We start from the raw sequence: 24,200 nt of genomic DNA, 5'->3' as shown, positions 1-24,200 counted from the left end.
GAAATGAACACTTAAAAATGGTTAAATTGTGAAAATTTTGCATTATATCTCTTTTACCATTGTAAAAATTTAAAAAGAAGAAGACCTACACAAGGGTACTGGGGCCTGTGCAGGTTTGAAAGGATTTCTGTACCCTAGAAAAGCCACGTTTAATCCTAAACCCATTTTGTGGGCGCAACCGTAGCTTCTAATCCCTATTCAGTACTGTAGGTTGGAAACTTAATTAGGTTACCTCCACGGAGATGTGACTCACCCAGTTGTGGGTATTAACTTTCGAATAGAGGGAGATGTGACTCCACCCATTCCAGGTGGGTCTTGATTAGTTTACTGGAATCCTTTAAAAGAGGAAGCATTTTGGAGAAAGCTTGAGAATGATGAGAGCAGCACAAACATGAGAACTACAGAGTCCACCATCCAGCGATCTTTGAAGATGAAAGAAAATGCCCCTGGAGGAGCTTCATGAAGCAAGAAGCCTGGAAAGAAAGCTAGCAGACTTCACCGTGTTGGCCACGTGCCCTTCCAGTTGAGAGAGAAACCCTGCATGTCATCGGCTTTCCTAAACCAACATATTTTTTTCCTGGATGCCTTAGATTGGACATTTCTATAAACTTGCTTCAACTTGGACATTTTCACAGCCTTAGAACTGTAAACCAGCAACTTATTAAATTCCCCCTTTTAAAAAGTCATTCTGTTTCTGGTATATTGCATTCCGCCAGCTAGCAAAGTAGAACAGGGCCTTTCTCTGGGGTTGGAAGAACCCACAGCTGTAACACTCTCTTTTGTGGATAACAAAGAAGCCACGACTTGGTGCTTTTCATAAGAAGTAATTGTAATAGTTGATACTTACCAAGTCTTTGACTCTGTGCCAGACATGCAAGAGGCGCTCACTTCACACGCACAAAATCCTGTGGCAGGTACGGCCATCCCCTTATCCCCATTGGACGGAAAAGCAAACAGGAGATCAGTGAGATCAAGTCGCTTGCTGAATTTAGACAGCTCACAAATAACTGCAAACCAGAGGCTGTGTGGCTCCCTGGGTGAAACCCACCACGCCACTGGTGCTGCCTCCCGAAAGGAACGCGTGAGGCGGAGGGCGGAGCTCCAAGCCCCAGGCCTTCCGCAAACACCAGCTTGAGGGCAAAGGCGCGGTAGGTTGTTTGTCCCCACTTTACAGATGGAAAAACTGAGGCTCAGAATAACTTGCCCAAGCTGACGCAGAGTTAAGTGACAAGGCCTGAATCCGCACATCAGTGTCTCCAGCCCGGTCTCTGGGTGTTGAATTTCCGCATTTGTGGACTAAGATGGAGGCGTCAGCTCTCTGCTTCAAGGGAAAATCTTTTTCTCTCTCTGGGGTGCCGAAAGGATCAGGCACGCCCTTACCGAGAGGATGCAAATAACTTAAGAAACGGAAAAGAAGGGGGCACACCAGTAGCCTAGGGTGGCCGCTAAGAACAGAGGCTGCGAAGTCACGGAGACAACAGGGTTGAGGGATGTAAACCATTAGCATCCTCAGGTTACTGCTGAGGAAACTGAGGCACGCGAAGGTAGCCCCGGGAGGAATCCTGAAAGGCAGCAGTGCTATGCTGCCCTGAGGAGAAGCCTCAGGCCCTGCGCGAGTCGCGCCACTTAGGGCGCCCGCTTCTCCCGCCAGTCACCCAGGCCCCGCCCCCGGCCCTGTTTATTGCCTGTCGCTGGCACGAGACCGACGCAAAAGGCAGCCAATGGGAGTGGCCCACGGCGCGTCTATCCCGGGGAAGCGGACCCCGGCGAGAGAACCCGGAAATACGAGGGACGGACAGATGGGGACAGCCAATCGGCCGCGACGAAGGGGTCGGGCCAGCCAATGGCGAGACGCTGAGGGCAGGGCCAGAGCGCCAGCTGCGGAGGAGGTCCCGGGAGCCGGCGACCTCAGAGCTGGTGAGCGCAGGGAGGCGGCGGGAGCTCCCGGTATCCTTGCGCGGTGAGGAGGGACAACCCCGAAGGGCCCAGGAGGCACGAAACGGGCCGGCTGCAGCTGGGCCGCGAGCCTTGGGTGGGCGAGCCGGGTTGGGGGCGGCTCCAAAGAGTGACCTTAGAGCAGTCCCTTCGCGTCTCTGGGTCTCAGTTTTCCCCTCCCTAGGGTAAAGGGTGAAGAAACAGCCGCGCCTCCCAGAACGCACGCCTTTCCCACCCACCCACCGACCGCACACTCCCGCGTCACCTGCGAGCCCTTTACCTTCTTGCCTTTACCGTCCTATGGAGGAGCCTCCCTCGGGAAGCCATCCCAGGACACCTCTTCCGTCCCTCCACAGACCCTTACTCCTCACATACCCCATTTAGAGCGCACGCCAACCATTAGATGTCAACCAGCTGGGCTCACGCTAAACCCTGAAAGGCCAGGAATCTTGGATCTTGAAGACCCAGCACCAGACGTAGCCCAGAGCCTTGCTTACCTCGGGACTCTGGACACTGACACGTTAGGATTTCGTTCCCGAACCTCCATCTATGCCTTAGTTTCCCTCATCTGTAAAATGGAGCTGGGTAGCTCTTCTTTCAGAGTGGAGTGATGATTAGGTAAGACAATGCATCTAGCTTTTATCTCAGAGCTCATCAAGCCACAGTTGCCCAGTAAATACTGATTGTTGGCACAATGGTGCTTGCATACATGACCTCTTTGCTTCCGCCACAGGCCCCAAATATATACCTGTAGTCAGCAGAGGGAACAGCTGGTGGCCAGGGGCCCACAGGTCCCTTTTGGGTGCCTAGCATGCTGGACCTAGGTGAGATCCCTGCTGAAGAGGTCAAGAAAGGAAATCCAGAGAGGACAACTGATTTGGCTGAAGTCACATAACTAGGCATCCTGCTGGCTGAATATCAGGGTGAGGGTACTAAGAGGCCATCCAGTGTGGCAATAAATTAGGCCCCCAACAGTTTTGCTTATGGAAGGATGGGCCTTAGAACAACCTTGGCTGGTCTCCGTATGTGAGTGTGTGCATGCACACACACACAATGTGTTTGTTGTATCCCAAATACCCAGTGTTGAGGGTCATAGACCACAGAGATTTGTAATTAAGAGGGATACTTAAGCCATGGGTTCCTGAGTTCAAGTTCTAAGGCTGATGCTAGCTCACTGGGTGACTTTGGGCAAGGGTTTTCACCTGTCCAAGGGCCTTGATTTCCTCATCTGGAGATTGGGGTGATGATGGCACCAGCTCCTTGGGTTACTATTGAAGATTGTATGAAATAACACGTGAGGTGCTTAGCACAGGATCTGGCACACAATAAGTGCTTAATAAATGTTGGGTGGCAACATTACTTTTCATGGAGTTTAAATGCCCCAGATATGGCACCAGTCCTTCCAGGCTAACCCCCACACACTTACACATACCATTTATCCACACTTCTTGCCTTGTCCCCACCCATGATCTACCACCCCAGTCACTCCAGTAAAGTAAGTACCTTGGGGGGTCTCCAAATCCATCTCCCCAGCTGTAGTCAGAAACATCCTAAACATTTCCATTTTCCTGCATTTTCAGCAACTCTTGGTTTGCCTTGCAGAGCCCACTCTCTCTCAGTTGACTGTGGACATGTGCCAGGGGCCCACCCCTGAGTCCAGATGACACTCATGTCAATGGCTTCAGTGATGGCAGTGACTGAACCAAAATGGATCTCAGTATGGGGCCGCTTCTTCTGGGTGACATTGCTAAGCATGGTGCTGGGGTCCCTGCTGGCCCTGCTGCTACCACTTGGGGCCGTGGAGGAGCAGTGCTTGGCCGTGCTCAAAGGTTTCTACCTGCTCAGGAGCAAATTGGACAGGGCACAGCATGCTATCACCAAGTGCACCAGCTTGTCCACAGAGCTCAGTGTCACCTCCAGGGATGCAGGGCTGCTGGTGGTCAGGAACAAGGCCTCTCCAGGTAAGAAAGACTGGCCATATCCCCTCACTGCTTGTTAATTTGACAGATATGTATAGAGTGCCTACTATAAACAGGGCACAGGGCATTACATGAACAAGTCAGCGCTGTGCTCCCAGCCTAAACAAGCAGACGGGCGACTGCAATACAGTGTCACCGGCTGCAACAGGGAAGCACAAGAGGCCATGGGAATACACCAGGAAGGCTTCCTGAAGGAGGGACTGCCTGACCCAAGACATAGTATAATTAGGAGTGAGCAAAGGGAAAGGGCATGAGCGGAGAGTGTTATAGGCAGAAGGGACACGTCCAGGAGACTAGAGGGTAAGAGTGAACCTGGGGCATTTGAGGAACTAAAAGAATCATTAAGTAAATGTAGCTGCCACTCGGCAAGGGGATGGCTAAGACGAGGCTGAGGAAGCAGGCGGGGGCTAGACTAGAGTTTTTCTACCTGGGCACAATTGACATTTAGGGCCTGATAATTTTTTGGGTGGGGGGCTGTCCTGCATTGTAGGGTGTTTAGCAGCATACCTGGCCTCTACCCACTAGATGCCAATAGTACCCACCCAATTGTGACAACCAAAAAGGTTTTCAGACATTGCCCAGTATCTCCTTGAGGCACCATCACCCCCAATTGAGAACCACTGGGTTAAAAGAATTAAATGAACAGTCAAAAGACTGAAGCATCCACTGACTAGCCACAGTGGGAGTTGTTAACAACCTAGGCCTGAAGGGGCAGGAGAATGGACCAGCATCAGCAGAACTAGGTGAGAACTGGAGAGGTAACTGTCAGAGAGGCTGCCTGCCTGGCACTGTGACCATAGAGAAACACAGCCACTCATGCCTGCAGCCCGGTAGGGAGAACACCAAGGGAATAAATGCCTGGACTTTTCTTTTCCTCTGCACTCCAGGCATTTGCCTGTGCCTCCTCCCATCGGCCATACCTAGTCAGAAGCCAGGGGCAAGGGAGCCCAGGGAGGGCCAGGGTACAGAGAATTGGGGCAGGCAGACAGCGACCAGCATTCCACCTATGGGCCCTGAGGAACAAAAAGCATTAGTAAGCTGCAGTGGTCCCAAAGAGCATATACAGTGTGGCTGGAATGAGCTCATTGAGGCCAGGACCCTGCTGATCATTGTGTTCTTCCCAGAGACCAGCACAGGTGACAGCTCTTTTGACTGTCCTTTGCCTCCCCCTGCCCTTCCTGACGATGCTTCCTTGGCTCTCTTCCAGCCAATAAGCTGGAAGCCAAAGCAGCTTTGAACCAAGCCCTGGAAATGAAGCGCCAGGGCAAGCGGAAGAAAGCCCACAGGCTCTTCTTACATGCCCTCAGGATGGACCCAGACTTCGTAGATGCGCTCAATGAATTTGGCATCTTCTCAGAAGAAGATAAGGATATCATCCAGGCGGATTACTTGTATACCAGGGCGTTAACCATCTCACCCTACAACGAGAAAGCGCTGGTCAACCGGGATCGGACATTGCCCCTCGTGGAGGAGATCGACCAGAGGTATTTCAGCATCATCGACAGTAAAGTGAAAAAAGTCATGTCCATCCCAAAGGGGAACTCTGCGCTCCGCAGAGTCATGGAGGAAACATACTACCACCACATCTACCACACAGTCGCAATCGAAGGAAACACCCTTACCCTCTCAGAAATCAGGCACATCCTTGAAACCCGCTACGCTGTGCCCGGGAAGAGCTTGGAGGAGCAGAATGAGGTCATTGGCATGCACGCAGCCATGAAGTATGTGAACACGACCCTGGTTTCCCGCATCGGGTCCGTTACCACCAGCGATGTGTTGGAGATCCACAGGCGGGTGCTGGGTTATGTAGACCCAGTGGAAGCCGGCCGGTTTCGGACAACACAAGTCCTTGTTGGACACCATGTCCCCCCCCATCCTCAAGATGTGGAAAAGCAGATGCAGGAGTTTGTACAGTGGCTCAACTCTGAGGATGCCATGAATCTACACCCGGTTGAGTTTGCAGCCTTAGCCCATTATAAACTGGTTTACATCCACCCGTTCATCGACGGCAATGGGAGGACATCACGCCTGCTCATGAACCTCATCCTGATGCAGGCAGGCTACCCGCCCATCACTATCCGCAAGGAGCAGAGGTCTGAGTATTATCATGTACTTGAAGTTGCCAACGAAGGTGATGTGAGACCATTCATTCGTTTCATTGCCAAGTGTACTGAATCCACCCTAGACACCCTGCTTTTTGCCACAACTGAGTACTCGGTGGCACTGCCAGAAGCCAAGCCCAACCATTCTGGGTTCAAGGAGACACTCCTTGTGAAGCCCTAACTCTAAATTTGCCCTCGTTGACAAGGGATGTTCTCAGAAAAATCAGAGAAACTTAGTATTTCTAGAAACCCAGTTGTCTCCCAAAGTAAAAGACCATAAACATTCATTACCTCCAGATGTTTTTGGTTTTAGTTAAAAAAGAAAAAAAGACTAAATTATTAAGTCTTGTCTCTATGATAATTTATAGTTCAGCCGAGTTATTTATTTTCTTCTTTTGAGCAAGCTTATGCTGCTGTGGTGTGTTTGCTGTGTTTGTACTGTGGGCCACTATTAGCATGGTGGTCCCAGAATACCTTGGGCATAAATGCTCCTTGTATGACCAAAACACAAGGTTCTGGAGCAGAGTTTGCACTGAGGTCAGGGAGAGAGTCCAAGAGCTATGGGTCGAGGCCCAAGAGCCCATAGAAAAAACTTCTCCAGGTCTTTCTCTGAAACTGACAGAGAGGTTCTGTGACCTTAACTGGGAAATCAGCACTCCTGGTAGAATCTATCTAGGTTACAAAAATGATTGAAAGCTTTCTTCTCAGAGGATTTTGCTCCTCTAAGAGATTAGCGTTGCAAAGAGATTAATGTTGTGACTAATTTTTACTGGTAGAGCAAGCTTTTGAGATAGGAAAATAAAATAAATATTGACAATATTTTAGTTAGATACCTTATTTCCAGGAGGACTCTTTGAGTCATCGCTACTTTGCAGACTTTAGTACAAGAGGCAGTTATGTCTCCACGTCAAGACTTTTTTCTCATTAAGAATAGAGTGGCCAGCTTGGTTCCCTTTGTAAATCAATGCTTCTCTTGCCTCACTTTCCAGCAGCTCAGATCAGGCTGAGTCGTTGTTACTGCCCAACAAATGAATCATGCTGCAAATCGGGTATTGTGCAAGTGGGCAGATGTCCCCTCACTCCCCACTCTCCAGTTTTCTATAGGTAGATGTAAAAAAATAAATCTGAGGAAAGAAGCCACATCACATGGAAGAAGCATTTTTGATAATGCTTTAGTTATCTAAAGCATTATCTAGTTATCTTTAGTTATCTAGTTCAGTGTTAGTTTCTACTGAACTAAGTAATTACCTGTGACCACAACCAGTGCATGTCCCTTTTGCTGTATAGTTCTACCCACCTACTGTCCCTGACTCACCTCCCAATGATTTACTGTTCACCTTCCCCAAGGAGAGCCAGAACAGATTGCCTTAGAGTGGCCTTATTTTTCTAGCAATTTATAAAGCAATCAAGTGTGTTGTTTGTAATGTGGATAAGTTTCCATTTTATGGAAATAGATCTCTTTCAATCATAAATGGTACCAATGCCAACACTACTGCTGCTATTTTGAGTCAGAATGGTCAGAAATCATTGGGTTCCTTTCCCAGTGACAGAACCCATGAGGTTTAACACTCACTATACATTGTACATGTTTGAATGATGGCAAATATATACAAAGTGTTCATGAGAATTCAGTTCATGATAGTAATAGGGTCATTAATGTAGCAAGTATTTATAATTACTCAGTTGTGTAATTAGCCCAGAGCTATTTTTTGAAAGGTTAAGAAATTAAGTAAAAAGATGGATGGAATGGCCCCAGGTGAGCGGTTTATTTAAACTATTACAAAAATATTTTCATACTTATATACTGCCGTAAGGAATTTCTTAAACCTTAACTCTTCTACGGTCTTGGTTTTATAAGCACACCCAGGAAGCCTGACAGAAATGCTTGCTTTGTACTATACAGCAAGAGAAGTTTGCACTTTAACTGTATGTAAAGTATATCATTTTAACAAATTGCTGATTCTAATAAAGTATTTTATTACAGAAATCCCTGAGGTTTTGCTGTCTTATTCAAGAGATGTTTCTACTTTTCAAATGGTTGAAGGGGGTTTCTTTCAGAACCTCAATCCTATTCTTTATATTGTTGTGGGATAGGAACAGATAAAAGATAGTAATTTCAGCAGAAAAGTGAGACAGAACTAATTGGATGAACAGCCTACCCAGGTTGACAGGGAAGAATTACTGATTTCTTCTTGGAGATGCTAGTAAATGAAATGGGTTTTTTATGTTTCAGTTTACCATTAGTTCTTGATTTTCTGGAGAAAACATATATACACATATACTCCTGGAAATCTATTCCTAGAAGACTCCAACATCCCAAACCCATATTGGGTCCCACTCAAGTTTGAAAAGGTTCACCCCTGGAACACGCCTATGTTGACATCTGAGAGTATGAAATGAAGTCAGAGTATTTTATGGCTAACAACAAAAAACAAAACAGTTAAATGTGAAGCAGCAAAAAGTAAAGTCACATTAGCCTGTACTGATGATGAAATATACATGGCTCTTCAAGTGTCAGATCCTGAACTGAATACCGTGACCCCAGCTGCCAGGAGCCTAATCAGGAGCTATCTGTCTAACTTTAGACAACTAAATGGGCTTCAGGGAGGAAGCAAGCAGACTGTCACAGAGAATGCCACAGGAAGATGCAGCATTAGAGCACAACAGCCACCGCTAGAATTTAATTCAGGAGTAGCATCTAACAGATAAATTGTAAGGGTAAAAAGAAAGGCAAGTGGAAAGGCTTATCAGCCAATCATAACTTAGGAGGGAAAAACGTTTATGAGACTGGGAAACCGGAAATTTGACTTAAGTTAATAACATTAAAGTATTGCCACTGTCTTTTTAGGAGTAATAATAAAATTATTTAGTTTCTTTTTAAAGTCCTTTTAGAGATATATGCTAAAATATTTATGGATGAAAGCTATAAAATCTGGGATTTGCCTCAATATATGAAAAAAGGAGAGTAGGAAGGGTAGAGATGAAGAAAGCTGGGCTACGAGGTGAGAAATGCTGAAGCTCAATGACAAGTACACAGGAGTTCGTGACAGTATTCTACATTTTTATCTGATTAAATTTTTCCATTAAACTTTTTAGGTTAAAAAAGGTATAAAGCCTGATTGATGCAGAAAAACAAAACCTACAAAATACATAATTCAGGAGTTGATTTTCATTACAGATAAAAGAATTCCATTTTGTTTTGTTTTTCCCCAAGAGTACAAGCTTCTCCTACTTAACTGGCAATGCTGCTTTCAAAGCAACAAATACTTGATAAAAGATGAGATATGCCATCTTGGGGTTTGTTCATATGAAACTTATCCCCACAAAAGATAGGCTAAGCCTACTTAAAATTAGGCCTAAGAGTCACCCCCAGAGAACCTCTTTTGTTGCTCAGATGTGGCCTCTCTCTCAACAAACATGGCAAGCAAACTCACTGCCCTCCCCCTCTATGTGGGGCATGACTCCCAGGGGTGTGGACCTCCCTGGCAAGGTGAGACAGAAATCCTAGATTAAGGAAATCTTCTCAACTGATACAGGGGGAAGAGAGAAATGAGATAAAATAAAGTATCAGTGGCTGAGAGATTTCAAATTGTCAAGAGGTTATCCTGAAGATTATTCTTACACATCATATAGCTATCACCTTTTTAGTTAAGGTATATTGGAGAGGCTGGAGGGAAGTGCCTGAAAATGTAAAGCTGTGTTCCAGTAGCCATGTTTCTTGAAAATGATTATTATAATGATAAAGTTTTCACATTGTGACTGTGTGATTGTGAAAATCTTGTGCCTGACACTCCTTTTATCTACACTATGGACAGATGAGTAAAACATATGGATTAAAAATAAATAAATAATGGAGGGAACAAATGTTAAAATAAATTTAGTAGGTTGAAATGCTAGTAATCAATGAAAGGGAATGGTAAGGGGTATAGAAAAAATAGAGGAAACAAAGGGTAAAATATATTGGGTATATGGAAATATTAGCAGTCAATGAGAGGGAGGGGTAAGGGGTATGGTATGTATGAGTTTCTTTTTTCTTTTTATTTCTTTTTCTGAATTGATGCAAATGTTCTAAGAAATGATCATGGTGATGATTTTGTGAGTTTTTTATTATATACCAAGAATGGAATGATCATATGGCAAGAATGTTCCATGTTTGTATGTTGTGTTTAAAAAATAAATAAATAAAAGAGAAAAAAGTAAAAAAAGATAAGAGGTTAAAAAAGCTAAAGTGTCAAATTACTATTAACTGAAGTTTAAAACTGAACTAAATCATAGCTCAGTAGTAATAATTACTGACATAGTTTAAATCAACATGACACTAGGATTTGGTTTACAAAAATTCTATTTACACATCTTTTAGGGAAAGCAAGGTACACCCATTTCAAAATACATCCCTATATGAACGAACATCTGAGTACCATTCGGCAAGAAGTTTTTAAGAAAACTTCAGTTTAATTAAACAAAGCTAAATAAGGAGAGTTTATGTTTGTACTTGACATGGTGTTTAAACAAAACCAAAGGGCTGAAATGCAATATTTAGACAAAGAACACAGGTCACTAGTCACTAGGCAAAGAAAATGGATCACAGTAGGTAGCATACAGAATTCTTATACAAAACAAACGTTGCCAATATTTTGCTTTTAGGAAACATAAAAACAATGAGTCAACATGTCATTTACAAATACGTAATATAAAAACACACAGTCCCTTGAACAAAAATCCATCAAATGTTTTTTACATGACCACCCCTATCTCCACCCCTTTACTAAAATAGGCCATTCTGGTGAATTACTAGCATCTGCCATTTTGTCTTTTAAAAATGAGAGTCGTGGGCACATGTGCTGTGCAGGGTGTAATTACGACAAGTGTCTCATAAAAGGGAGCCAGAGTAGGCCAAACCATTTGGACAAGTGGGTCTCAAAAACTGTGTTCAAATTTCACTTCTGTTTCTCACACTGTTTAAGACACAAAGTGTCTGAGGAAACTACAACCTGTGCCCAAACGGTGAGCTTTTTCCTCCTCTTGCCCTCAATGTGAGGGAACATATGAAGCCTCTTTACTTGGAACACCCTTTTCCCTTTCTGTCTAAACCAGAGGAAAATACACTTGGGTGCTGCATCAGGCCCACAGTGCTGTGGAGAGCAGCGCCCCAGGTCCAGCATGCAGCTAGGTGATGGATGGTCTTCCTGACCAGCAAGAAGTAAGGCATTTCTCTTCTCTCGGAGTCCTGGTCACTTTCTCAGAAGCAACTTGGCAAAGTCGGCATTGGACATCTTGGGCGCCTCAGACGCCACTGAAGTGGCGCCTGCTGGATGTGGGGCAGGGCCGTTCTCAGCCTGAGGGACAGTAGCACTGGGGCGTTGCAGGGCGCGAGGCAGAAGAGCAAGCTGGGTCCTTCCCTTTCCCCGCCTGGAAGAGCAAACACTGAGTGTCCCTTTTAAAGCAACAACCCATGGTCCGTGATCTATTTGTGAAGATAAGTTAGGATAGTCTTAAATTAACCAAAGTTAAAAGATACAAAGTAAAAAACAAGGATAAGATGATCCCTGTCTCCTTAACTTCCGCTCTTAGGTAAAAATCACTTTAAGAAGCTTTGTCTTTTTCACCATTTTGGCAAGGACTAACCCCATGCAGTGGTCACATTTGGGGTGGATAAAAATGGCAGGAATCTTTCAGACTCACCAAATAACCTTGCAATTTTGCTGTCTTATCCCCAGCAGGTAAAAAGTGTAACTTTTATGTGGATCATAGCTAAAAAAAGGAGGAACTCTTAGTCATTTTTCCAAGTACACAGTTGTCAGATTTGTTTAAAACATATATGGATTTAATTAGCAAAGAAGATCTTAACAATCACCATCTAAAAAGCTGTACCTTAAATAAATCACAGATATAAGCTAGCAGAAACCACTCAGAAAGAGCTGATGCTTCCTGGGCTTGCACTCCACCCGATTTGCTCCATATGCTCTGCTCCAGCTGCAGTAGGATCACCACAATGAACAGAAGGCCTTGGCATTCCGTACTCACTCGGAATTACAGAAAACTAACTCATCCATGGCTGATGCCTTCACAGCCCAAGAACTGGTACTCAACAGAACAAAATTTTCACTAGACCAACATGGAAAACTTACGCTCCATATATCTGCCGCGGCATCATGGGGCCTCCTGGTGCTTTCCTTGCCTCTGGCTTCTCTGGAACTTTCCTCTGAGGGGGATTGCTGATTGCCACTTTGATGACATTCTCTTTGATCGTCATGCCATCCATCTTCATGACAGCTTGTGAGGCCTGGGATTCGTTTTCATACTCTACATAAGCCAGGCCCTGAAAGAGGCAAAATCCAGATCCAGGTCAGATGCTGCAAACTCAGAAGACAACTTTCTCATGAGAGGTTCCTTATTAAAACCCCTGGCCTTGTACCAATGGACCAATATACAGCAGGCATCTTCAGGAGTATCCAGGTCAGGCTTCCCCACTGATGCCATCCTTTTAGGTTTGTTTCCCTTCCTTATTCTTTTTCCCTATTAATTAATAATTTTAACTTAAGAAAACCATTTTAAGTTCAGTACCTTGTACTTGTTCCAGGAAAAAAAAAGGAGGAGGGAGGGAGGGAGGGAGGGATGGGGGAAGGGAGGGAGAAAGGGGCTAGGTAAGTATAAATCCAGCAAACAAGATGAAGAGGTGGACTGGACCCAGGGTGAACAATCCAGGTGCCCAGGAAAACCTTCATGTCTCCTTGCATTCCGCCCCCTCCCTTATTTTCCTACAGCCAACTCAACCTAGATAATGGGTGGGCCAAAGGGAATGAGAATCTACAATCATACTTAAGTGGGTTCACCAAGGATTTAACAGGAGACTAAAAGAATAAAGCTCAGGAGAGAGGAGGCAAGAGGGGAGGACACAATAAAGGGGACTCCAACGAAGGGAGTGAACTGGATGGAGGCCTCTTGTAAAAGAGCCGGAGGGAGGAGGTGGGAAACTGCAGAAGAGGGACACTTTACCCTGAGGCCCCAGGTGCCTCCAGCAACAGCACTGCCCCACAGGCACCATAAGCCAGGGGCTTGCACTGTGCCCCTACTAATTCATGGTAACTTTTTTTCAAAGGTCTTACTCTTTTTTAGTACAATTTGCTACAAACAGGTTAATCTGACTCCAGATGTACATAGAACCAAGTGCACCTGTCTTTCTGTTAAGCTATCACTTGTTTCTTAGCAAACAAACTGGAACTCACTCTAAACTAATTAATTTCTGAAAAGATGTGGAAACAAAGCTTGGCCAGAGCTATTCCCTTACCCATCCATCTACCCCCATGAGAATCTCCCAAACCTGGAAAGCAGTGCCATCTACTCAGATGCAGACCTTTGGTTTGCCAGCCCGGTTGGTTACCAGCCTTAGGTCCTTAACGGTACCATGAGCTTTACAAATTTCTTCCAGTTCCTCTTTAGTGCAGGAGAAAGGCAGACCTGAGATAAACAGCTTGTGTTTCTCCAGGGCAGTGCTATACCTGAACACCTACAGGAAGAAGGGAAGCAAAGAAATTCAGTAACATGAAGCACAAGCCAGTATACCATGTTCTGGTCGGTACCAGCCTCCTCTACAGAACTCACCTGGTCCAAATCTGGGATCTGCAACTCAGTACGGAGGTGACCCTGGGCAAGTTTTATAACCTTCTAACCCACCATTTCGTCATCTATAAACTAGCCAGAACACTAGTAGCTACTCTCAGAGTTGGGGTGAGGATGCGGTGAGGCAATATATAAAACGTTTAGTACAGTATTTGTCACTTCTAAGCATTAATGGAAGACAGCCATTACTACAATTTCTAATTTTATTAAGTCAATCAAAGAAAGCTGTAATTGACCAATCCAAGAATCAGACCTCAGTTAACTTTGAAGTTTAGTTCTTAATACGGGATAAAAAAACCTATGTTTATTCCAAATGTTAGTTTCTTCAAGAAAAAAGTAGGCAGTCTATCAAAAGTATTCCTACTTACACAAGGGTCATACATTTCTACAAAAACATACCTTAAAATCAGGATTTTTGCTCTTATCCACACAAGGGGAAACAAACATTGGCCTGCCTTCCACATTCCTCCGGTCCAACTCCAGTGCCTGCAGGGCCGATTTCTCTTCTTTAAACTCCACATAGCAGTACCCACGGAAATCTCCCCGGTTGCTGAAGATGGGGCGGATCTCAACCACTTCCCCACAGGTCTCAAACAGCGGCCTGAGCTTCCCATCAGGCTCACCCATGCTGTAGGGCAGGTTGCTGACAAAGACGGTTACGTGGTCCTTGCTACTGTCATGGGGCACCTTCGGCACGTCCCTCTTCAGGGGGCCCGCCTTGTCCTTCGGTTTTAAAGGGGAACTGACATCTGCAGGTGTGCTTTCCCCGACAAGTCCTGTTTCTGCTTCTCTGTCTTGTGCTTCTCCAGCTGCAGGCACACTGTTCTCAACCCTTCTGTGTTTGGAAGGTGGCTCTATAGGTTTTCAAAAACAAAGCATCCATGATTAACTCTTTCTCCTCTGCAATGGTTAATAAGTGACGGTGCTCTTCCCAGTACGTGTGACTAATCCATAACAGCTGCACTTGCTAACACCTGTTTCTCACTACAGAGCCTGAGGTGCAAGCACTGTGTGCTCTGTGAAGTCTTTCTTGACCCAAAATACCTGTCCCACCACTTTCTGGGACCCAATTACATAAAGATAAAATGAGCTACATCAAGTCAAAGTGGTAACAGAAGTCCCCACTGTCTACTTCTAACTACATAAAAAGAGAGTTTCAAATTTCAGAGAGCAAATCCTGGGACCCCTTTCCTAAAATGCCCACCTCAGCCAAGTGTGGGAGGGAACCTGGAAAGGTGCATCATAAGAGGCACCCTAGGTGACTCTGATGGACATGCTCCACATTGAAAAGCACTGCAAAGAGTCTGTTTTATAAATAACTGTCAATATTATTTTAGATCCTTCAAGCAAATTTAGCAACATTCTAAGTCCACACTTAGGCATTCTCACACTGTCTCCAGAGGGACTTTCTGAAATTCAATCTAAAGGGAGCCCCTGCTTACAGACATTTCAAGGAATTCCCCCACTGCGTTCTCAACACCCTAAAGACTGCACACTCTCTTTGAGAGAATCCCTGAGGTGGGCCCTGCTGGCAGGCCTGCCTACTGCTCCAGTTGTATCCACCACTGTGTCTGACCCTCTGCCATGCAGCAGAGCTGAATCCCAAGTACTTGCTGCCCACAAAAAATGCCAGGCTATTGTGTGCCTTCATGTTGGTGCCCAAGAGGGTGGAGGGCTCCCGCGTGGAGGCAAGATAGTGATAGGAAGTTGGTTACAAACATACAGAGATTGATCAGTTAATACACTGAAGACACTGGGAGCCAGGTTTCTCAATGTCAGAGAAGAGCATTACAAATACGAAAAGGGAAAAAATTAAGAACCCTGTGGTGCTAGACTGAAATTGGAGATGATGTGAACCCTTGTTTTCAATATACAAAGACAGATACGAAAATAAATATGATGAAGTACTTATAGTTTTGTAGAAAAATGTCCTTGTGTGCATACACAAGACATACACCCTAAAATATTGAAAGCGTGATGAGAAATCCATCAGGCTCACAACTTACAGCCAAATGGGCTAGGGTTGAAAAAAAGTTCTTTGTACTGTTTTTGCAATTCTTTGTAAGTTTGAGATGTTTTAAAATAAAATTTCTAAAAAGTTTTACCTTCTTCATCATCACCCCACTCTTTCTCATCATCCTCATCTGCTTTGCGTTTGTCTGCACCTCTGATCTTTCTCTTCTTTTTCAATGCTTTCTTTTCAGCCCGGGCCCTCTTTCGTTGTTCAGTCTTTTCTTCTTCTTGCTGGGCAAGGGCTGCTTCCTTCTCTGCAGCCTAAAAAGTTGGGAATATGATGCATCATTGCATGCCACGATTACATTAACTGTACTGACTTGTAATGAGACCAAAGACAAAAGAGGATGAGTGGAAAGTCATTACCCAAGTGAAAAGAGGAAATCAAGAAAAAGACAAAGAAGCCACCCACAGAATCATCCCACTACAAGGCTTATTCGAGCTTCTTAGGAGTCTGTTATCTCAAGTCTAATGTATTTTTAGCAGTAGCCTCAATAGTTATTCACCGGAAAAAAACTATAAAACTGGGGTTCTAAGTAATTTGGAGGTATTCACATTCCATTCATTGGGTTAAGTGAGGCTCCCTTGTTATCTATGAATAACAGAATCTGGTTGGCCCTTTTTATTCTTTTTAATCTTTTCCCGTAAATGTTAAGGTCAAATGTTCCCACTACATGGAAAAGTATTAATAGTTGTTGGAGCAAGTTTTAAAACTATCTAAAAAAGATGGTACAAGATAGGTTGAAATATTAATTCAAATATTTCATTATTAATACTCTGAGTAAAAGATACTTCCTAGGAAAACCTAAAAGACTTTGATAGGAAATAGTCATACGAAGCAGTCAAAATAGCTACCAGTTCCAAAGACTTCAAATAAATATTGTCATTACCTTTATCCTCTGCTCGTTAACACGAGCTAATCGTGTTTCAGTTTTCTGAACAGCTATGTCCCAATCTTCTAAAGTACCTTGAGAAAAGGAAAAAAGAACACTTTTGCTTTTTAGGATTTTCAGAGATAAGAAAATACACATTTTCTTAATTTTCCCATATCTTTTATCAGACAAAAAGAACTGGAGAGTCAGCTCCCCATTTTAAGAATTAGTGCAGGTTTGAAATTTGGGATTCAATAGTCCTTCCAGGTTTGTTTAATATGTTCTTTCTCTTTCAGAAAAGAGACTTCAAAACCAGGACATGTTCTATTATGGGCTCTCAATGCAAAGATTATGAAAAAGTCTAATGCAAAAGTTATTTATATTAAACTTAAGAATTTTAAGGGCTCAAAGAGATAAACTTTCCTTCCTCAAAGTAATCAACGTTGGGATGTTTTTCTTGTTCTTTTCTTATTGCTGTTGTCTGGGTATTTTATTTCCAGTTCTGAGTGATTCATCAACACCCATGGATAAATTCACATTATTTTACTATAAGTTGTAGTTACAAAATTTGATATTCACGGCTCTGAAATTTGACAAGGGATGCATATATGACCAAAGAACCAATTTAGCTGTTTGCCTCACTAAGCTCTTTATTGCATTAGAGAAGGCGTTCCCAACCAGGGGCAATTTTGCCCCAAGAACACAAGTAGCAAAATCTGGAATCATTTTTCATTGTCCAGTATGGGGGGACTGCTCCTTGCACCTAGTGAGCAGAGGCCAGTGATGTTGCAAAACATCTTACAATGAACAGGACAGGCCCCCACCACAAGCAATGATGAGAAAACCCTTATATTTCAAGAACTTGAGAAGAGCTGCAGGAGGACCCACTGCCACTGGTGGGCAACATATGACATTCTAAGTTTACAGTTCTAGTTGGGGCCATAAAAATATCTGTCCCTGGAGGAGTATGAAAAATCAGATGCTCCTACTTGAGACCAAATAACAAATGGTCATACTCCAGCCATAAGCAGAGAGCTGAGGGTCCCCACCTTCTGTCCTCTCCATGGTAAGTAATACTTCACAGACGTGCTCTGGGTAGTCGCTGGTGCACTGGACGGCCCGATGGAGAGCCTTCCGGCAGTGCTGGGTGTCACCATGTGCCCTAGGGCAGAAAACAAACCACTGCTGCCACCAGGACACAAAGCAGAAGGCACAGAGGGAGGAGCAAGTTTTCCTTACAGGTAGAGCCAAGGATCAAACCTCTCTGACAATTCTATCTTCTCAGGAGAGCCTCGCTTTCAGAACAGCCATTTGCAATACCTACTACTTTGAATGTTTTCTCATTTTTTGACAAGTCCCACATCATAAACTAAGGCTTTCTTCTAAACCACTCTTTCCCTCAGCAGGTAGGTACTATTGAAAAATGCACCTGGAGCAGTGGTCTGCAATCACTTTTTCTGTCACTACAATACTCAACTGTGCAATGCATGAAGGAGGTTATTCAGCAACTATATATAATTTGATCAAGTCTCTACAGAAGTTCTACTATGCAGTCCTACCCAAGGGGAGAATCATGAATCCAGGAGAGTGCTGAAATCCACGCCTAGAATCTTATCTTTTTGAATTCTCAGGGTAAGATAAACTGGTAATCATAGCAGTTATAAATCAGTATCATTTCGTTTAAAAAATTGCTCAGATGTGGCCTCTCTCTCCAGCCAACACAACAAGCAAACTCACCACCCTCCCCCTGTCTACATGGGACATGACTCCCAGGGGTGTGGACCTTCCTGGCAATGTGGGACAGAAATCCTAGAATGAGCTGAGATTCAGCATCAAGGGATTGACAAAGCCTTCTCGACCAAAAGGGTGAAGAGGGAAATGAGACAAAGTGTCAATGGCTGAGAGACTCCAAACAGAGTCGAGAGGTTATCCTGGAGGTTATTCTTACACATTAAGTAGATAGCACCTTGTTATTCAAGATGTAGTGGAGAGGCTGGAGGGAACTGCCTGAAAATGTAGAGCTGTGTTCCAGTAACCATGTTTCTTGATGATGACTGAATGATATAGCTGTCACAATGTGACTGTGTGATTGTGAAAACCTTGTGTCTGATGCTCCTTTTATCTACCTTGTCAACAGATAAGTAGAACATATGGAATAAAAATAAATAATAGGGGGAACAAATGTTAAAATAAATTTAGTTTGAAATGCTAGTGATCAATGAAAGGGAGGGGTAAGGGATATGATATGTATAAATTTTTTTTCTGTTTTCATTTTACTTCTTTTTCTGAATATATGCAAATGTTCCAAAAAATGATGATGATGATGAATATGCAACTAGGTAATGATATTGTGAATTACTGATTATATATGTAGAACGGAATGATCAAAATAGGAATGTCTGCATTTTCTTTGTGTTTTTTGGTATTAAATAAAATAAAAAGATTAAAAAAAAATAGACAACCTATAAAAAAAAATTACAAGTAAGCGTTTGTAAATATTTATTAGGACACTCAGAAAAAATTTAAAGCAGCAGTACTCAGTGTGATCCACATATCCCAGAAGTGTCAAAGACCCTTTCAGGGGTATGCAAAGTTAAAACTACTGTTATAATAATACCAAAACACTGTTTGCCTTTTTCCCTGTGTTGACCTGTACACTGAGGGTACAGAAAGCAATGGTGGCCCTTAGTGCAAATTAAGGCAGTACATATCTTTTTTTCTTTTTCTTCCCCGCATGGGCAGGCACCGGGGATCGAACCCAGGTCTCTGGCATGGCAAGTGAGAACTCTGCCTGCTGAGCCACTGTAGCCCGCCCAGTACATATCTTTTTAATATATGTGACAAAATGGAAAGTACACATAAAACACTTCTACTGCATACTGAGATACAATGGTTGTCTCAGAGAAATGTATTATTGTTTAAGGTCTGAGTTGAGCTAGTCACTTTTTTCATGAACCACTATTTTTACTTGAAAGAATAGCTGACAGGTTATGGTTATTCACACCTTGGTATCTGGCAGGCATTTTTTCTAAAATTAAGGGAGTTGTCACTTCAAGGGAAAATATTGATGTTATTTGTTGCCAGTGATAAGATTTGAGCTTTCAAGTAAAAATTATAATTTCAGAAGTTGAACTATGAGTTTGACAGCTTCCTACTTAAAAATTTTTCTACTGAGACTGGTAAGGATACTAACAAATGGGATTTTGTTAGTACTGTATAGTGAAACGTGTCAATATTTGAAATAGCTAGATGACTCAGTAAATCAGTATTTTCCAAAAGAATAATACATGAGCTACAGAAACATACATGGGTAAAAGGTTCATTCAAAGTGCCAAATACACCAATGGATGTTAATGATACAGAGTCTGAGAAATTCATCGATATGGTTTCAGACTGCAACACCTTTAAGAAGCTACTTGAGTTTTGGCATTCTATCAAGAGAAAATATCCAGTTATCTGAAAAGACTATTAAAATACCCCTCTTTATTCTCTAACTGAGTTAGGCCAAGTTTTTTCCATACTTTTCAATGGAACCAATATATTATAACAGACTGAATGCAGAAGCAGATATGAGAATCCAGCTGTCTTCAACTAAACCAGACTAAAAACATTTGCTAAAGATAAAATATGTCACTTCTATCACTAACTTATTTTAGGGTTTGGAAAATATAGTAACTTTTCTTTTTAAAAAAAAGGTATTTATGTTAAGTGTAATGGATTTACTATTTTTTTAAAAATTAAAATATTTTTTAAATTTCTGTTTTAATTTCTAATATGGTAACTTTGGTGTGTTCAATAATTTTTAAGAGGGTAAAGGGATCCTAAGACCAAAAAATTTGAAAACTACTCATCTAGAGGAATACTGCTTTAATAATGGTCAACCCTGGGGGTGGAGTTACAGAAAGCTTTCACTTTCTATCTTATACTTTTGTAACTATTCAACTTTAAAATTGAGCATTATTTTTTAAGTTAGGAGAGAAAAAAATTAAAAATGGAAAAAAGGTCATACAAAAGCAAATTCATTGGGCGGGCCACAGTGGTTCAGTTGCAGAGTTCTAGTCTGCTATGCCGGAGACCTGGGTTTGATTCCCAGTTGCCTGCCTGTATAATAAAAATAATTAATTAAAAAAAAGCAAATTTATTGGGCAGTACAATGGTGCTCAATGGCAGAAGTCTCACCTGCCATAGCCAGAGATTCGGGTTCAATTTCCAGAGCCTGCCCATGCCAAAAAAAAAACAAATTAATTGACATACAAGCTATAGTAAAAGAGGCAAGGTAGGGTCATATTCTTTATACCTTCCCCATGTTACAAATATTATTAGGTATAGGGAGGGCCATGGTGGCTCAGCAGGCAGAGTTTTCGCCTGCCATGCTGGAGAACCGGGTTCAGTTCCCATTGCCTGCCAATGCAAAATATATATATATACACACATTATCAGGTATATATTAATTAATTAAAATAGTTTTAAAAGTTTATAAATGTATGCTATGTTTGAATTTTCATTTAAAAAAAATTAAGCACAGAAAAGTTTCAAAGAATATACAACAAAACCATTAACTGTCAGTTGTTAGTTCTGGGTCAGTGATTGTAGATGACTAATGTTTTTTTCTATTTACCTTTTAGTATTTTCTATTTTATGTATACAAAATAAATAAAATAAAGAATAGTATGACTTCTAAATGTTGGGTTAATTTCTTTTTTCCCGTTAATTAATAAAAAAAAAAAGAATAAAAGTAACCCCCCAAAAAGTCATATAAGACATTCATATACAAAAACAAAACAAACATAAAAGAAAAGCATAACGATAAGAAGAGCCCTAGATATAAAATATTATGGGGTTCTGTAGGTCAAGTCCTCAATTTTGAGACTTGCTCTTAGGAAAGTTATTTCTGTAAGGGAGAAGCTAAGATTACTCAGAATTAGGTCTAAGAGTTGCTTCCAGGAAACCTCTTTTGCTGCTCAAACATGGCCTCTCTCTCTCTAAGCCCAACTCTGCAAGGAAAATCATTGTTCTCCCTGCTATATGGTATAAGCCTTTAAGGGGTGAATATCTCCCTGACAACATGAGGCATGAGTCTGGCTCTGACACCATGGGATTAACAATGCCTTCCTGACCAAAAGGAAGAAATGAAGTATAATAAAATAAGCCATCAGTGGCCAAAGAGAGAGCAAATGTAGTCAAAAGGCTGTTCTGGAAGCAGCCAGCTTCAGTTAGATAGTGCTAACTGCCATGGCTTACTAAACACCAATCAACATCACCTCCTAATGACTTTTAAGAACACCTACGGCTCAAACTGTGACTCTATAATAAAGAATTCATGCACTATGTTTGCCTTCCTGGAATGTGTAATTCCAAGGGGGTCTCTAGGTCAGCTAAATTCTAAAACCAGCCAGCCTCTCTAGGACCACCACTTAATTTCATCCCCCTATCCTTTAGTGTGGACACCCCTTCTCAACATGAAAAAGTCAGAACAGGCATTCCCCAAAGATTCCTATAGATTAATGGAAAAGGAGTCTGGCTGCTGAATCACTATATTAACATTCCTTCTAATCTACAGTGTTTTGGAGCAACTAGAAGGAAATATCTGAGATGATGGTATGGCAGCCCATGACAAACTATAGGATCTGTCTTGTAACTACTTTTTGGAGAGTGCTTTGAAAATAATTGCTTTTTTCTTTCTTTACTTGTATATATGTTACATTATACAAAAAAAAGTTTATATTATGGTCTATAAAAATACCCCCAATAAGGAAAGAGACAGGATGAAGGAAAGCAGATTTGTTATGAGGAAAAGCCCAAATTGGCAGGAAGTCAGTTAGGATTAAAGACAAGTGTATATTTGATAAGTACTGCCCCAAGGTCAGTTACCTTTCGAGGTTATAATACTCAAGCCACATGTTGGCAAACTTGGCATTTCCTTTGGTCATGATGCTGTCCCAGAGTTCCCGGGCTTTCTGCATATTATTGCATAGTCGGGCCTAAAATGAATTATTAGGATCAGTAAGGAGATGACCCAAACCTTATAGCATCAACATCCATTACCAAAGAGACTTCAGCATTATCAAAGAGACTTCAACAGATATGCACAAATGTCCGTTTTTACAGAATTCTCCGGAAATTCCTCAGGCCTCCCTCTAGTGGTGACAGGTTCAGCCCAACCACTTCAGCTTTCTAAAGTTACAAGCCTCAAGCTGTCTGCCGATACTGCTTAAGGAGAGAATGGGAGCCCACAGCACTTAGAAACAGTATTGGACAGCTACTGGTATTTTTATCAAACCTAACTACAAGTGCTTAAGAGGCAATGTAGAAAGAGAAAGACTAACCTAGGATCCAATTCCAGCCCAGAAATTTACAAGGTAAATAACCTTGAGCAAGTTACCTACCCTCTCTGGGCTTCAGTTTTCTCCTCTTTAAAATAGTTATAATATAAACATCCCTTCTAGTAGTAGTTATTTGATAAATGTTTGCTTCTTCAACCCAACTTCCCCACTCAGAAAATAAAACATAATTAGAGGGCGGGCCACAGTGGCTCAGCAGGCAGAGTTCTCGCCTGCCATGCCAGAGACCCAGGTTTGTTTCCCAGTGCCTGCCCATGTTAAAAAAAGAAACATGATTCAAATTTTCCAATTTGACCAGATGATCAGGGAAGGTTCCATGTTTTACCCATCTTACTGTCTCTAATCCAGTAGTAACATTCAACTCATATCCTCAAATCACTTGAAAAATTGTTTGTTTTCAACACCAGATCAGAGCCTTATTAGTACAGGGAGCATATCTACTTGTTCCCCCAATTTCTGATAAAGTGCCTGAAAGGTAGTAGATGCTCGGTAAGCATGTTCTTATGAATGAGGCAATGACAGGGAGAAGAAAAAAGTAAGTGAGTGAATGAATGCTTGGCATTCAAAACATCTGCTGAACAACAACTAACTGTGAGAGAATATTTTCACTAAGATATAAATGAATGTGCATCAAGCTAAATAAATAACATAAATTTTTACAGTCTACATATTACCTGGGATTGAATCAATTTTAACCAATCTATTAGACAAAAGCATCCAAAGGTGGATGAAAGTGACAGATTTACAAAAACATTTACCTCAATGCGAGCCCAGTTCTGCATGATCATGCAGCTTGGATCTCCACTTTCATTGAAACCTTCAAATAACAGAATTAGTCAAAATTAGAAAGTAATTTAAAGATATACTGCTTTTGACTGAAAATGTGAATCAAGCAAGAAGACTACTACTCTGCAAAGCAGTAGTTTAGAGCTATACTTACGTTCTTCCACCTCCTGTTTCAGATATTCCAATGCTCGAGCAAATGCAGACCTCAACTCTTCCAGCTCTTTACTAGAATCTGTTAGAAATTGGAAAAAAAAAAAAAAAGGTACAAAAACTTTCCAAATCCACACAGCATACCTTTTCTTAACCTGCACTGAAACTGCCTGCTGGCATCATACTAAAGACACATGGTGGGGGGAAAAGTCAACCGAAAGAGTGCAGTAGGGACAACACTATGGTACCAGTGAGCAAGGGTCCTGTGTGTGGGACCACAAGAGAGGGTGTCTCCTCAAGCCAGGGAGATAATAACAGCAGAAAAGCTGAAGGCTACCTGCAGGAGGTAACAGCTGACATGAAAGTGCAAGTACAAGTTCAGGTTTTCCTGACTGTCATTTT

General features: G+C 42.4%; 2 protein-coding genes and 1 long non-coding RNA gene across 6 annotated transcripts in view; 1 reads left to right on the top strand and 2 right to left on the bottom strand.

The window, feature by feature from the left end:
* The window catches only part of LOC143682292 (uncharacterized), a 51,063-nt gene extending 49,425 nt beyond the window's left edge, over positions 1-1,638 (bottom strand). For both annotated transcript variants that reach the window (XR_013175068.1, XR_013175069.1), the window contains exon 1: positions 848-1,638. This is a non-coding gene — a long non-coding RNA (uncharacterized LOC143682292). The remainder of the gene's footprint in view (positions 1-847) is intronic.
* Positions 1,639-1,749: 111 nt separating this feature from the next.
* Positions 1,750-8,018, top strand: FICD (FIC domain protein adenylyltransferase). Of its 2 annotated transcripts, none has more exons than XM_077160120.1 (3): positions 1,750-1,917; positions 3,538-3,896; positions 5,122-8,018. In XM_077160120.1, exons 2-3 carry the CDS (start codon positions 3,596-3,598, stop codon positions 6,195-6,197), a joined length of 1,377 nt encoding a protein of 458 aa, XP_077016235.1. In that variant the 5' UTR covers positions 1,750-1,917; positions 3,538-3,595; the 3' UTR covers positions 6,198-8,018. The 2 variants fall into 2 exon arrangements, with proteins under 2 accessions (XP_077016235.1, XP_077016233.1); XM_077160118.1 differs by having other exon boundaries at positions 1,752-1,960.
* A 1,045-nt stretch (positions 8,019-9,063) lies between these two features.
* The window catches only part of SART3 (spliceosome associated factor 3, U4/U6 recycling protein), a 44,446-nt gene continuing 29,309 nt past the window's right edge, over positions 9,064-24,200 (bottom strand). For both annotated transcript variants that reach the window (XM_077160116.1, XM_077160117.1), the window contains exons 10-19: positions 23,803-23,880; positions 23,621-23,679; positions 22,393-22,502; positions 17,571-17,683; positions 16,540-16,616; positions 15,742-15,910; positions 14,036-14,490; positions 13,371-13,523; positions 12,145-12,335; positions 9,064-11,425 (exon numbers count right to left, since the gene is read on the bottom strand). In XM_077160116.1, the coding sequence (XP_077016231.1) occupies positions 11,248-11,425; positions 12,145-12,335; positions 13,371-13,523; positions 14,036-14,490; positions 15,742-15,910; positions 16,540-16,616; positions 17,571-17,683; positions 22,393-22,502; positions 23,621-23,679; positions 23,803-23,880 (1,583 nt within the window). In that variant the 3' untranslated portion in view covers positions 9,064-11,247. The remainder of the gene's footprint in view (positions 11,426-12,144; positions 12,336-13,370; positions 13,524-14,035; positions 14,491-15,741; positions 15,911-16,539; positions 16,617-17,570; positions 17,684-22,392; positions 22,503-23,620; positions 23,680-23,802; positions 23,881-24,200) is intronic.

Source organism: Tamandua tetradactyla, chromosome 5 (assembly GCF_023851605.1).
Source record: "Tamandua tetradactyla isolate mTamTet1 chromosome 5, mTamTet1.pri, whole genome shotgun sequence".
NCBI lineage: Eukaryota > Metazoa > Chordata > Mammalia > Pilosa > Myrmecophagidae > Tamandua > Tamandua tetradactyla.
This window is presented reverse-complemented; position numbering and strand designations above follow the sequence as displayed.

Bases quoted from the DNA above. Each gene is read 5' to 3' on its own strand.
- FICD (XM_077160120.1), top strand. From the start codon at position 3,596: ATGACACTCATGTCAATGGCTTCAGTGATGGCAGTGACTGAACCAAAA. The intron at 3,897-5,121 runs GTAAGAAAGACT...GCTCTCTTCCAG, and splicing joins CAGGAACAAGGCCTCTCCAG to CCAATAAGCTGGAAGCCAAA.